Source organism: Cynocephalus volans, chromosome 15, assembly GCF_027409185.1.
Source record: "Cynocephalus volans isolate mCynVol1 chromosome 15, mCynVol1.pri, whole genome shotgun sequence".
NCBI lineage: Eukaryota > Metazoa > Chordata > Mammalia > Dermoptera > Cynocephalidae > Cynocephalus > Cynocephalus volans.
This window is the reverse complement of record NC_084474.1, coordinates 12422415-12437332: the sequence shown is the minus strand read 5'-3', so window position 1 is coordinate 12437332 and position 14918 is coordinate 12422415. Positions and strand designations below refer to the sequence as shown.

At 38.8% G+C, this 14918-nt stretch overlaps 1 protein-coding gene across 3 annotated transcripts in view; it reads left to right on the top strand.

Moving 5' to 3' along the window:
- Positions 1-14918, top strand: part of ATP6V1H (ATPase H+ transporting V1 subunit H) — a 121075-nt gene that overhangs the window by 41430 nt on the left and 64727 nt on the right. For all 3 annotated transcript variants that reach the window (XM_063079560.1, XM_063079559.1, XM_063079557.1), the window contains 2 exons: positions 3792-3889; positions 10625-10817. In XM_063079560.1, the coding sequence (XP_062935630.1) occupies positions 3792-3889; positions 10625-10817 (291 nt within the window). The remainder of the gene's footprint in view (positions 1-3791; positions 3890-10624; positions 10818-14918) is intronic.

Genomic DNA, 14918 nt, shown 5'->3' with positions numbered 1-14918 from the left:
TTATTTAAGTGAAAGTCAAAGAAGTGATGCAATCTACTTTTTTTGCATTATTATTTTTTTTAAAAGAAAATGAAATTTTATTATTATTATTTTTTACATTCTAGGATGTTGTGGAGCAGTTGGGAGGGAGGGGGAAAGGGGAAGGAAATGGGATGGAGGAAGGAGGGAGGAGGAGGAGCAGGATTGAGGCCTCTCATTCCCATATGGGAGACTGGAGGGCTTCCAGCAATGGCTTGGTCATTGCTGGGCTGGGTGCAGATGTCGGGGGGGGGGTGGAAAAGCCCTTGGCCCCCACTGTCCCAGCTTGGGAACTTGGGTCCCTTCTTGCTGCGGCTTGGTAGTCATCACTGGGTTGGTTGCATATGTTGGGGGAGTGTGGCCAAAGCCTGAGGCCCCCCACCACCCCTGCTTGGGAGGGCCCGGGATGCTTCCTGTAGCGGCTTGGTGGTTTTCCACAGGCTGGTTGCATGCTTTGAGGGTATGTGGCCGAGGCCCTTGGCCCCCCCCATCGCCCTGGGTCAGGAGAGACTGGGGTGCTTTCTGCAGTGGCTCGGTAGTCACTGCTGGGCTGGCTGCAGGTGTCGGGGGGCATGTCTGAGGCCCTCAGTGCCCCCACTGCCCTGGCTCAGGAGAGCCTGGGATGCTTCCTGTGGTGGCTCAGTGGTCGCCGCTGGGCTGGCTATGGGTGTCAGGGGGTGTGGCTCAGGCCCTCGGCGCCCCCATTGCCCTGGCTTGGGAGAGCCTGGGAGGCTTCCTGTGATGGCTTAGTGGTCACCACTGGTCTGGCTGCACGTGTCGGGGGACCGTGGCTGAGGCCCGAGGTCTCTCACCACCCTGGCTCAGGAGAGCCTTGGGTACTTCCTGTGGCGGCCCAGTGGTTGCCACTGGACTGGGTGTGTGTGTGGGAGGGGTCATGGCCAAGGCCTGAGGTCCCCACTGCCGTGGCTGGGAGAGCCCATGGCGTATCCTGCAGAAGCTCGGTGGTTGCTGCTGGGCTGGCTGCACTTGTCGTGGCTAAGGCCCTCATCCTCCACCCTCGGGATTGGTTGTGGGTGTCGGGGGGCATTGCTGACTCCCCTGGCCCTCCCCACTTTTGGCTTGTTATCCCAGGGGACTTCTGGTCCCTCTATGTATTATAGGTGTCCTTTGGTGAAATGAGACCTTTACAAGTTAATATGAAAATTTATCTCTGGTTGTGAGTACTTTTTTTTTTTTTTTTTCAGTTCTGTGTTGGATTATTTGCTGTTCTCACCATTTAAACCCCCTGCTGGAACTAATTTGTTGTCCTTTGCTTCTAAAATGGGGGAACTTTCTGTGGGGACCAGTATTTGAGCTGTGTAGTTGAGCTAAATTGCTGCTTTGCTGCTGATTCTCTAGAGAAGGCTTTTTGTGCAGCTCAAGTTTTAATGGTTGACTTTATAGGTACTTCCAGGTCTTACGAGATTTGAAACTCTGGTTTGGGCCTGAGTCCTTTCATCAGACTGCATCCCATGCAATTCTATATTCTTGAGCAGTCTCCTTTGATAGGGGTGCAGATCAGCTGTCCTTGCTGTGCCCCAGTGTTCTCCCTGTGGGTCTGTTTCTCCCACTGCCCATGCTCCAAACACTTCCCATAGGACTGGCCATGCACTGGTCCCTTGCGATGACTCATTGGCCTCTGAGTGGTTCCTTTTCTTCAGTTGTTGTGGCTCCTTGCTCCTATGTGAGTCCACAGGAACCCTGTTAGTGGTCTTGCTGGCCTGTGGGTCACCAAGGCCCTCTTCTCTCCTGCTGCCTCCAAGCAACTTCATCCGGAGGGCACAGCTGGCGGCTTTTGACGGCTCCTGCTCCGTGTGCTCAGCAGCTCTGGCCTGGATGTGGCCAGGGCTCGAAAAGGTCTGAGTGGTTTTTTCTTTCTCTCATTGTGGCTTCTCCTGCTTTCATGCACTCCGTAGGTCTCTCCTCTTCTTCCCCTGAGCTCTAGTGGCTCCAGCTGGGCTGTCATTGCCTTTTTATAGTTGTAAATTGGTTGATTTGTGGGAGAGAGTGATGCTGGGGACCGTCTGTTCAGCCACCTTGACTGGAAGACCCAAATACAATCTGCTTCGTTTAATTGAAGGCAAGGATTCAATCATTTACTAGTGCTGTTGCCACTCTGCACTTTGAAAGTCCTTTCTGGAATGGTGTGGGAACTACCTTATAGTGTACAGTAGGAGAGAGTGCCATCACCTGTAGGACCAGCACTTTTTATATGCGCATGTGTAATGTGAATACTGAAGCTACAAATAACGAAGAATCCATACTTACAACATGTTATGTATTTCAACATAGCATGGTGAAATTTTTGTGTTGCCTTAGGTTGCGTTTTTATTCCTTTACGTCTAGAAACGGGTTATCTTTCTAAACAAGAAAGATGGAATTCCTCTCCAGAAAAGTTTGATATTGCTGACTTAATTGAAAAACTGCATATATATTTTTTTTATTATGAAAGATTGTTTTAGAGCTGAAAACATACTATTTTTTGGTTATTAATTTCTGCTAATCTTTTGTTTTTCAGGTAAATTATATTACTGGATATATTGTTTTTTGTGTAATTAAGTTTACTGCTTTCTAGGTAGAACCTAAGATAACCTTTTCTTGATAACATTTGACTATTCCACCAAATGTACTAATATCATTGTGTTTTTGTATTTGAGTGCCTGGAGTTTCTTTGAAGTGTTAGTGTTTTATGAACGTTGTTTAAATTAGAGCACAGAGTTTAGTAGCATCATGAGTTCATATTACCTTTCAATTCTATCTTTCCATAAACTTTTTGAAATACCTTTGTATAATGCCCACGATTCCCTCGTTTTTTAGGAACAAATTTTTTTCATTAGCATGTTCTTTTTGAAGCCTAGAGCCTGAAATTTCTTTTCTCTCTCCACCTTAAAGATAAAAAACTCATTGTAAATATTTAGGGGAGAGCCCAGGCCAGGTGTCCCTACTAGCTTTGGTAAAATGAAGGGGCTTAGAACTTCCCGGGGGTATTATTTCTGTTTATTTCAAGTTTCAGATTTAAGCACAGTTTTTATGGGACAGTGCTATTGAGCTCACAGTTTTAAAAATCATAGGCAGTCTTTTTTAAGTATTTCATTAGACTTTTTACACACCATACAGATTTTTTTTAAAAGTTCCCATTTATTGAGTTCCTACAGTATGTTTATGAGTGCTAAATGAACTATTTCTCTTGAACCTAATGCAGCGCTGCCCCTTTAGGGTGCTTGGCAGTGCTGTCCTCATTAAGGATGAAGTAACTGAGTATTGGAAATGTTCAGTAACTTGTCCAAAGTCGTTCAAATATAGGTCTGTCTCAAAGCATACACTTTTTTCCTTGGTTAATTTTATTGTTCTTTGAATAATGTAGAGCAGTATTATAGAGCAGTATGTAGGTTAATTTTATTGTTCTTTGAGTAATGTAGAGCAGTATTCTCTCTATTTAGGCCTCTATTCAGTGGTATGTGGAATGTTGCAAGGCAATATATTTATCACACTATATCAACAATATTATTATTTTGTTCCTGATTTTCCTATGTGCGTTATGTATGTGGTCTTGAATTGTGTGTAGATTTAATTTGGGAGACAAAATCATCTTCATTTCCAAGAGGCAGGGATAAGGGCAAACATGAGAATCAACTCTTGAAACAATATTGGAATTTTGGATGCTCTGATGCTAACAAACTCTAGTAAAACAAACTTTTCATATAGAAGTGCATGTGCATAATTTTATGACTTTAAACGCTTTCCAATTTTAAAACTGTGCCCTTCTTGCACAGAGTTCTCAGTACGTGCAGTGTGTTGCTGGATGTCTGCAGCTGATGCTCCGGGTCAATGAGTACCGCTTTGCCTGGGTAGAAGCAGATGGGGTAAACTGGTGAGTGCCCTTAACAAACGTAGGATAACATTTAAGTGCATCTCTTCTTGACATTTTCAAAGAAATGAATACATTTAATCATTTAATAGAAGTATTTTATTTTCTTCACGCGGCTGTTTAATAATGGGCTTTGCTAACCCTCTTAGAAGTCAAGAATTATCCAACTGAATGATTCTCACTCCCTTGCTGGTCTATGCTTTTATGGGCTTCTGAAAACCTAATGCTTGATAGAACAAATTCCAGGTACCCAGAATAAAAATAACATTATAAAAGGATTTTGTGGTGAGATGGGCAAAAATCAACAAGAAAAGGTCTTATCCAGAAAAGAGTGAGTATAAGCCATTCTTTCTAATGCTGTATATCTTAGTCCTTTCTTTGCAGTGTCCTAATTTGCTGGTACAGAAAGTTTGAGGAGCCGCCTACTCAGGTTTAAGGAACTTATACAAACAACCACCCTAAAAACCCCAAAACAAACAATTGAAATCCCATTTTACCACCAGAAAGCCAATTTACTTACTCATAATAGGAGCTCTAATTGCTCTTAAACCAAATAGTCTTTTCAGTTAGTGAGGGCATTGTTTCTTTGTTGGAAAATCTATACAGGAAACTAGGTTATCAACAGGAGGTTGTTTGGTGAGCTAGGATTTAGAGCAAGAGTTGGTTGAATGATCGTGATGCCAATGTCATCAGACTCTGTCAGACTCCCACACTACATCTCCAGTGTAGGGAGATACCTGTGAAAGGATCCCAGGTATTCTAGATCTCCTCAGTCAGTGTTTGCATGTAATTACTTAGAGTGGGTTACTTCTGCAAATGGCTATTCTTATGAATTGGATTTGAATTGTCACAAACTACTCAATATCTATTGATTCAGTAAGTCAGTAATTATTTCTATGTTAATCTATAAAATTTCAATCTATTCATGTTTATTTAACCCTCAATATGTCAGGAAAGATAGCCATCACAATTTGCCATCTGGGTCCAGTAGACCCTTTAAAAAATATATTTTTAGTCATTTTAGGAAAAATTGACAGAACTAAGAATAAAGAGAGTGAAAAACACCATTAAAAAATTTAATAAGAATTTAAACATAGCACACTTTTTTGTAATAAGTAAATTTTGATCACAAATATAAAAGATGAAAAAGAAAGTCATCACATGTCCCCAAGCAAAATGGTCCAGGTTCTTGTTGCAAAATATTGTCTGAAAGTCTTTCATGTTGAATGGCTGACTAGATGAGAATACCATTCTCTGAACTTTTTGAAGTACTCTCATATTGCTTGCTCTTCAGTTCTAGAGTTTGAGAAAATTCATTTATAATAGAGTCATCTGAAGATTCAGTTAAGATTCCTCTCTCTTTTTTTTTTTTTTTTGTGACCGGTAAGGGGATCACAACCCTTGGCTTGGTGTTGCTCGCACCGCGCTCAGCCAGTGAGCGCACCAGCCATCCCTATATAGGATCTGAACCCACGGCGGGAGCGCTCCTGCGCTCCCAGCGCTGCACTCTCCCGAGTGAGCCACGAGGTCGGCCCAGTTAAGATTTCTCTTATATGACCAATTTCACCGTCAGTGTTAGAGAATAGAATACTATCTGTCTCTTTGCTTTTATTTCTTCTGCTTAGTCTAACAATTGTGAAATGCCTCCCTCTGTCAGTTGCCACTATGGGCAGAAAATGAAAAATTCTAAATTCTCAGCTGTGTTAACACTGTGTCAGGAGGTTCTTTAGAAAGACACACAGACTTATCATACAGTTGTATGCATTGCTAACATTTATTTTTATTATGGAGAAATAGTAAGGGACAAAGACACAGGCTGAGACTGGAGGAATCCATGTGCTGGCTTCCTTATGTTCCCTCTCTCCCATGAGGGTTCACACAGAGTGCTTCTTCCCCTTGCATCAAAAATGCAGGAACATTTGTGTAAGGTTTCTGTCCAGGAAACCCAGTAGAGACTCAACTCCCAAGGTTTATATTGCAAGTTAGTCACATAGGCACTCTCTACCTAGAATGCACCAAAATTCCAGACTTCTGAAGCAAAGTAGGTGTCTTAATCCATTCGGGCTGCTCTAGTAAAATACCACAAACCGGGTGGCTTATCAACGATGGAAATTTATTTCTCACAGTTCTGGAGGCTGGGAAGTTCAAGATCAAGGTACTGGCAGGTTTGGTGTCAGTGAGGGCTTACTTCCTGGTTCATAGATGGCTTTTCACTGTAATCTCACATGGCAGAAGGAGTAAGGAGTCTTAGGCCCCTTTTATAAGGGCACTAATCCCATTCATGAAGGCTGTGCCCTCACGACCTCATCACCTATCAAAGACCTCCTAATACTATACCTTGGTAGTTAGGATTTCAACGTACGAATTTTGGAGGGACAAAAACATTCAGACCATGGCAGTATGTGTTCAGCATAAACCGTATTGTTTGTACAGACAGTTTAGGTACAGTGAGCCACCCTTATCATTTAGGGAAAATATTTTACCAGTGTAGGAAATTGTTTACCAGCCTAGTTCCCAGAAGCCAGCCAAGGCCCAACCTTGTAAGTAGTTTTTGCAAAACTAGCTGTCTCAGGACCTTGATTTTAACTCTTTTCTGCCCAGAGACCTAAAGGTAGACTACAAAAATAGCATTGCCAAGTTTTTTTTTTAACCTTCCTAAAAGATGATGCAATATTTTGAGCAGTGCAATAAGAATAATGATTTATTTCACTGTTATCTTTCTAGGTGATTCCATCAGTCTCCAGTTTCCTTATTTGAGTCTTTTATTGTTTAGTATAATTGGTTATAATTAATGGATAATGATGAAATAATATCTAGGATGATGAAATAGCATAAGATCACTAATATGTCATAAGAAAATTGTAAGATTAAATAAATTTTATTCTACTAAACAAAAATTAGGGTTTTTTTTGTTCTTTCGAAGACCTGTAGGAAAGAATAAAAGTCATGAAGCAGCAATCTCTAAAATAGTTATAACTGCTCAAAAAAGAAGCTCAGATACTAAAACTTGGTTCAGTGGACCTTCATGGTATTCCAAAATAAGCCAAATTGCTGTGGTTCTAAGTATTATTTTGGAGAACAGTTAGCAATATTAACCACTCAGCCTAGCAACAAGAGCAGGAAAAATATAATCTAGAATATACCATGTTCAATCTACATATTTTGGTATGCTAATGACCACTAATGAAATTAGCAGTAATCAAATAAATAAACCTTTAAGTTGAGAACAGGTATCAATAAAGGTATAATATTTTAACTTGCTGATAATATAGTAATTTAGAAAAGTTTCTGAATCTTTTTTTTTTTTTTAGAAGTAAAACATGTACTTGCTACTTTTCCATTTCTTTTGTTCAGCATTTTGTTTGTGCTTCTCAACTCACAAGCAGGAATAATGGGACGAGGAAGCAATTTTAAGTACAACCTGTTTAAAGAGAGGAAGATAATTGATTTTTTTTTAAAAAACTCACTATATTTTAATATCTGTGGTTTGTTGACTTTCTTTTTTTGGTTAAAAAGCCTATTACTCACATGACACAACAGTATTTCTCAATATTTATGTACTTACATAAGATAAAAAAATACAGCTTGCACTGTGTTGAATATTGTTGACTTCATGAGAAAGTCTGAAGGTTAGCATTGACTTCTTAAATATTAGAGCTAAAAGTAGGCTTTTGCAGGGGTAATTGCCTCGACATATTCAGTTAGCATTTATGAACATTTATACCCCCAAATCTGAAGTATTTTGAAAGTACGAAGTAGTATATAACTTAAAGGTGAGATTTTAAAAAAAAACATTGAAACATTACATTATTGGGTGATGTGTGATGCGGTGTGAGGTGCTCATGGGTTTGTAGAACAGCAGCTCACTAAAAGTGACAAGTCAGCTAGTAAGCCCGCTGTTTTGTCCCCTACTCCCTATATTGGTTTATTTAAAAAAAAATTAATTAAAAGCAAAACAATACTAAGTAGTGATTTTTGTGGCTGGCTGGTATGCGGATCTGAACTCTTAACCTTGGTGTTATTAACACCATGCTCTAACCAACTGAGCAAACCAGCCAGCCCCCTGAAGAGTGATTTTGGCCTCATAAACCTTAGCCTTCTTTCTAATCTTGAAATTGACAGTTATCCCTATGCATAATGTGCTCTATGTTATGGGGAATACAAAGAAAGATGTATAGCACTTTTTTTCAAGAAGTTTAAAGTCTACTCAGGAAGTATTAAATACCTAACAAAGGTAGCCTTTAGGATTCTACAGCTTCATTTAGTGACTTTTTCAGTGATTTAAAACATAACACCAAGCTCACTGATACACTGTTTTTAAACCCAGCAGTCACATTTAACTTACCTTTGTGATGAGAGGGATAGGAAAGATCTAAGTGGTGATGCGTGCCCTCTCCTTCTTTAGGTCTCCTCCTCAGCGAATTCCCCCCTCCCTGCTGCACTAGACTGTAAGCTGTGTGAGAGCAGGGACAGTATCTATTTTTGCCCACAATTACGTCTCTTGTGCCTTGCACCATGTGTACCTCCACATAGATCCTCAACAGATATTTAAGTCATTATATTTACATTTATCCCAGGCCTTTACGTCCTTTGTGTGCCTCAGCATGCTCTTCTTCATGCTTCACTGTATTCAGGGTTCTTGTTCCTAAGTGAATCCCTTCCTTATTCTGGTAAACAAGAGCTTTATTTCGCTTCATAAGGGTATTTCTTGTGGTTAATATTTGGATATAGAAGACTTATCTTTTTAATAGAATCATATATATTGTGTATAAGTTTTAAACCCTCTCAAATTCTCTGTAGTGTTCATCATTCTTGACAACGCCCTTCTTTGAAACGTTTCTACTTTGTTTTCAGCAACATTGTATTGTCTCTGAGCTCCCCTTACCACCACTGGTCATGTAAAAAATTTTAACAGAGATAATTTGACATGAAGAATTATTAACTAGGTATTAATTTCATAACTAATTTGTTTTGCTCTGAAAACAAAACAAAAAAATGACTGTCAAGTGTCAGAGAGGTAGCAGGTGCAGATACCACTCCTAAAGTTGGGGGGAGCAAAGGTAAGAGGTTGGAATCACTGAAATTTACATCCTTGGAAGAGGGGCCAAGTAAAGCTGAAATTTAGAGCTTTGAGGAATAGGTTCTGCTCATTTGATGTTGGTGTCTCTGATCTCTGAGGAAGAGCCTCGTTGATCTGGGACCTATGTCTCTGGAGAGAGGACCCAGGTGGCTGATGCCAGTGTCTCTGAGGGTGTGTTATGAGGCTTGTTCTGCTAGAGCTGAAGAATCTGCACACTGAATTTGGCTGCTGCCATGGGAAAGAACTGCTGCTATGGGGTGAAGTGTTGCTGAGGTGATGCTCACAGGAACAGGAAGCCAACAGGAGAAAGTTCCTTCTTCCTCCATCCTTGCAGCCAGTCTCTGGCACCGCCTCTTGGCAAAGCCTAACAGGGAGCCAGCTGGTAAAATAGAGATATGGTTTTCAGTATCACAAAGTATCACAGTAGTGTAGATTATTTAGGTTAATAACTGGAACAATCAGAGAGCAAAGGAAACCAGGTACTAGGGTGTTTATAGTGTAAAAATTACACAATTTTACAACAGTTGAAATACTGATGTCAATATTTAATAAAAGCAAGTTTTACATAACAACCAAAAATAGGGGACACTCAAGATAAAAACCATGCATGAGAAAATTAAGGACATGTCAATAAATTTAGAACTATATGCAAACCACAAAAATGGAGAAATGGCATGGATATAAACGTTCCACTAAGTTAATAGTAGGTTTAGATTATAAAATTTAAAAATTTGAAATTTTTATTAATAGACCAGCTTTAGGTTTATGGAAAAATTAAAAGTGCAAAGAGTTCCCATATTATGTTCTCCCTATCTCCCCAAAGTTTCCCGTTATTAACATCTTGCATTTGTGTGGTACATTTATTCCAATTGATAAATCAATATTCTTACATTATTATTACCTTAGGTCCATAGTTTACATTACGGCTCACTCTTTGTGTTGTGTATTCTATGGGTTTGAGTTCCCCTTAACCCCTCTGGTTATTTTTTAATTGTCTTATTTGATAATTTCTGTCTTCCATTTTTTGAATTTGCACATTCTCCAGGGAAATTTCCTTAGCTCTCCTCTTCTAATCTCTCAGTATAAACTCTTTCATTTCCATGTAGCCTTCGCAGTTTCCTTATCAGTAAAGTAAAAGGTCAAACTGGAAGCTTCTGAGTTTTTGTTTTTTTTTTAACCCCTAAATTCAGTAGTTGGCTGTGTCAGATTTGGACTCATCACAGGCTTTCTCCAAATTCATCTGTTTTCTGAGTTTCCTGTGTATTTAAAAGCTATAAATGATCCTCTTGGTCACACAGACTCAAAATGTTGATATAACATTTGACTTAAGACGCACATCCATTTTGTCACCACGTCCTGTTGAATTTTAGCTCTCTTACCATCCCTTCTGCTGTATTACAGGTCTCATTGCTTCCCTGCAGCAAGTGCTGCTGCTTCCTGAGGTCCTGTGACTTTTTGAGAGAGGGTTAAGTGGAGCTGTATGAAAATGGCCCTCTGTGAGTAGCAGTCCAGCAGCTTGTTAGTGCTGGCAGAAAAGAAACTGAGGACATAATTCAGAGAGACTTGTTCCATTAGTGCAAAAAGAGAATAATCACTTATTTCTTCTTTCTTCTTGCACTGTCATATTAAATGTTTTCTAAATGTGTGTTCCTTTTCAGCATAATGGGAGTTTTGAGTAACAAGTGTGGCTTTCAACTCCAATATCAAATGATTTTTTCAATATGGCTCCTGGCATTCAGTCCTCAAATGTGTGAACACCTGCGGCGCTATAATATCATTCCTGTTCTGTCCGATATCCTTCAAGAATCAGTCAAAGAGAAAGTAACTAGAATAATTCTTGCAGCATTCCGTGTAAGTGTTCTGTAATTTTCTTTTTTTTAATTAATTTTTGGTGTGTGTGTCAGGCATTTTTCACTATGCAGTATATTTGAAATTTTAGGGAAAAAGTTGCTTGTTCTCTGTGTAGTTATTAAACTATAGAGTCTTCGTGAACACAGAGTAAAGTATCACTAATTTGTATTTATGGCATAGGGCAGTGGGACAGGTGGGAGGAAGTTATCTAAGTGAATGAAATGTGTGAGTTACAGAATGCTCGTAAGAAGTGTAATTGCATTATGTTCAGATGGAGGAAGTCCCTTTTTGCTGCAATGCATTCCAAGAGACTTATTGAAGGAGTTTTTCTCTTATGGGGCCCACATTTTAATACAGAGTTGAATTTCACGTACTGGATCTGACTAGCAGTATATTTCTGAGGCAGCTGTAAAGATCTATAATTATTTTAAACAGTCAAGTTATCCTATTAAGATATTAGAATTTTGTCAGTTTTCTAAGTCAACTTCCTTCCCATCTTGAACAAGTGAAGACGTTGATCTTTCTTTTTAATGGATATATTCCACTGTGTTAGGGAAAAGTGGTTTATTTAACCATTGTCCAGTTGATGGGCATGTGGGGTGTTTCCAGTTTCTTTTATATATGCTTGCCCACTTTGATGAATTTTTCTTTTGGATATAGTTCTAGAGTTGGAATTGCTGAGTCAAAGGAATATGCCTTTTTACACTTTTGATAGATAATATCGAGTTACCTTTCAAAAAAATGCAAACTTAGACTTCCATCAACGATATTTTTGGAGTGCATGTTTTTCTACTCATTCACTAGCACGTAACATTGTCTATTCACAGGATCTTAGGTGGAAAATGAAATCATTGTTTTAAATTTGCATTCTGTTAGTAATGAATGAGACTGAACATATTTTAATATTTTTATTGGCCATTTATGGTCTTTTAATAAGTTGCTTATTCATTTGTCACCTCTTAAATTTTAAAATTTGATGTGTAGGAACTCTTTTCTAGATGTCTATAGTTAATAATAACTACTAATATTATTGAGAGCTTATTCTGTGTCAGGTATTGTTCTAATTACTTTATTTTATTTATTTACTTTGGCTGCTGGCCAGTATGGGGATCCGAACCTGTGACCTTGGTGCTATAAGGCTACACTCTAACCAACTGAGCTAATCAGTTCCTGTACTAATTACTTTAAGTGTTTTACACATTTAATCATCCCAGGAACTTCATGCACTGATCATTAAGGCCACAAGAGGTTAAATGATTTGCCAAAATAGCTAGGAAGTGGCCAAGTGAAAATTAGTGGGAGTGAAAATTAATCATCATGCTTAATCATCACTTTTAATCATCATGCTAACCTATCTTTGATTCTGAGAATGATAATTGTTACAATTTATTGAGTGATTTTCATGCATTGCCTTATTTAATCTTCATGATTACCCAATAGGTTCTATTATTATTTTTTGTTTTGTAGATAAGGAACCAAGACTTGGAGATTAATTCCTCATTTAGTAAGTGTTAGGATTGGAATTTCAGTGAGATCTGTTAGGTTTCAGTGTTGTCCTCTTAAAACACTGCCATCTCATTTTTTTCTTGTCTCGGGACACTTTCTCAGGAACCTTAAGAGAGGCATTAAAAGGGGGGAACCATGAAAAGGATAAACCAAGGGTAATGTGAGGGGGAAGATTCCTGCGCTTGAAATACCAGCTGTAAATGTTAAACCCCATGTCTTTCCTAGCTGCCTAATGAGGGGTGAGTGAGTGAGGGAAGGCGTGGGGAGGTGGCATTCAGTATAAATTCTGTTGAGAGTGGAAAGTGAAGTCGAAGTGTGGCTGCTGGATGTGATAAGTGCTGACCAGGTGCTGACTGAGTGTTCCTCTGGGCGTTAGATTTGCTTTCAATTATCCTTATTTATAAAAAGTAATGCTCTTTTTCATTTAAAAATTGTTCTGTGGTCCTTCAGAAGTTTACTTTTAAGTTATAGGCAAATGCAGTGCCTCCTCACCCCTCTCCCTCACAATGGTGACTCTGCCATTAGTGTTTCTAGCAAATTCTGTCTACATGAGTTGTAAATTTCAGTCTAGTCCAGATAAAGTAGTAATCAGTTCTTAAATCAAAATAGGTTGTATTAATGAGGTTTTCCGAAATATTTTAGTAGCTAAACCGAACATATTTTTTCCTTCTACATAAGTGTTTCATTTTTCATATTTTTATTTATTTAGTAAAGGTGAAAAATTCCAGAAATAGCATCTTCTGCCAGTCTCCTCTAATTCACAAAAACGTTTTGAGCCCCTTTTATGTGCCAGGCACTATGCTAATCATTAGGGAACACAGATGACTAAGATATAGCTTGACATCAGAAGTCTTAGAGTTTAGTAAAGACAGACTATGTAAAGTAACTAATGTCAGTGCAGTGTCTGATAAGCACTGTATAAGAGGAAAAGCAGTGTAAAAGAGGTGGAGGGAAGAAGAGAAGGTTTTAGGAAAAGCTTCAGAGAAGAGAGGGCTTGAAGAACCTTTTGAAGGATGAATAGTTTTTTTAGAGGTACAAAGGTGGAAGGTTGATAAGTATTAACAAAGTGAGTGAAGAACCTTCTAGAATTGTCAGTAATCTGTTCTCTCAGAAGGATTGATTACACCTCTCACCCCCATCCCCACCCCCACTCCCACTCGAATTCTGAGACAGTAAATGGAGCACATAAGGTCTGGCTCTTGAAAATGCAGTTCTGGTATTTGTGGCTGTTTACTCTCTGAAGGCATAGGCTTGCCCTATAAGTGGAGGTTTTGATTCTGCCGTGCTGGGCATTGTACTAGTGGGGCCACCACTAATATATCAGTCATCCTGGTTATCAGCTGATCCTAACTTGTATTCACACTCATGGGGCATCACCCTCCAAAGCATAGTACTTTCAGATAAGACTTTTTGTCAGATCTACTTTTGCTGCTTTATTGTGTACTTTGTACTACTCTGAGGGCGCATGGAATAAAAAATGATTCCTCTTTCAAATTTATTCACTGTGGCCAAATATGTTTGCATCTTTGCAACTCAATATATTTATTCTCTGAAGGCTTAAAGCTTCTTCTATTCCATTTGTCTTTTTTTTTTTTTTTTTTTACTTTTTGTTTTAACGTTTGCTTATGCATATTGTGGAAGTACAGTGTGTTTCAATACATGCATATACATCCTTTACATGCATTTATATCCATATAATTTTGTAACCATTAGTCCACCCTGTCTTTTCCCCCTGTTCCTCCCTCACCTCCCCACCTTGTTAACCATTGTTCTAATCTCTAGTCTATAAGAACCTTTTTTTTTTTCTTTTAAGATTCCACATATGAGTGAGACCATATATTTGTCTTTCTGTGCCTGACTTACTTCACTTAACATGATGGTTTCCACTTCCATCCATGCTGCTGCAAATGATAGGATATCATTCTTTTTTATAGTTGAGTAGTATTCCATTATGTATATATACCACAGTTTTTTATCCATTCATCCGTTGGTGGGCTAAATTTAGGTTGATTCCATCTCCTGGCTGTTGTAAGCAGTGCTGTGATGAATATGGGAGGGCAGGTGTCTTTTTGATATATTGATATCATTTCCTTTGGGTATATACCCAGTAGTGGGATAGCCGGGTTGTAAAGTAGATCTATTTTTAGTTTTCTGAGGATCCTCCATACTGTTTTCCACAGTGGCTATACTAATTTTCACTCCCACTAACAATGTAGGAGAGTTCCCTTTTCTCTGCATCCTCGCCAGCATTTGTTATTTACTGTCTTGTTGATAATAGCTGAATGGGTTAATATCTATTGATATTAACTCTCAGTAAGTTAATATCTCATTGTCATTTTAAGTTGCATTTCCCTGATGATTAGTGATTTTGAGCATTTTTTCATCTCTTTTTGAGAAATGTCTGTTCAGGTCCTTTGCTGTTTTGTTAATTGCTTTTGTTTGTTTGTTTGCTATTGAGTTAAGTTCCTTATATATTCTGGATATTAGCTCCTTCTCTGATGTGTAGTTTATAAACACTTTCTCCCATTCTTTAGGTTGTTTGTTCACTTTGTTGATAGTCTCCCTTGTTGTGCAGAAGCTTCTTATTTTGATGTA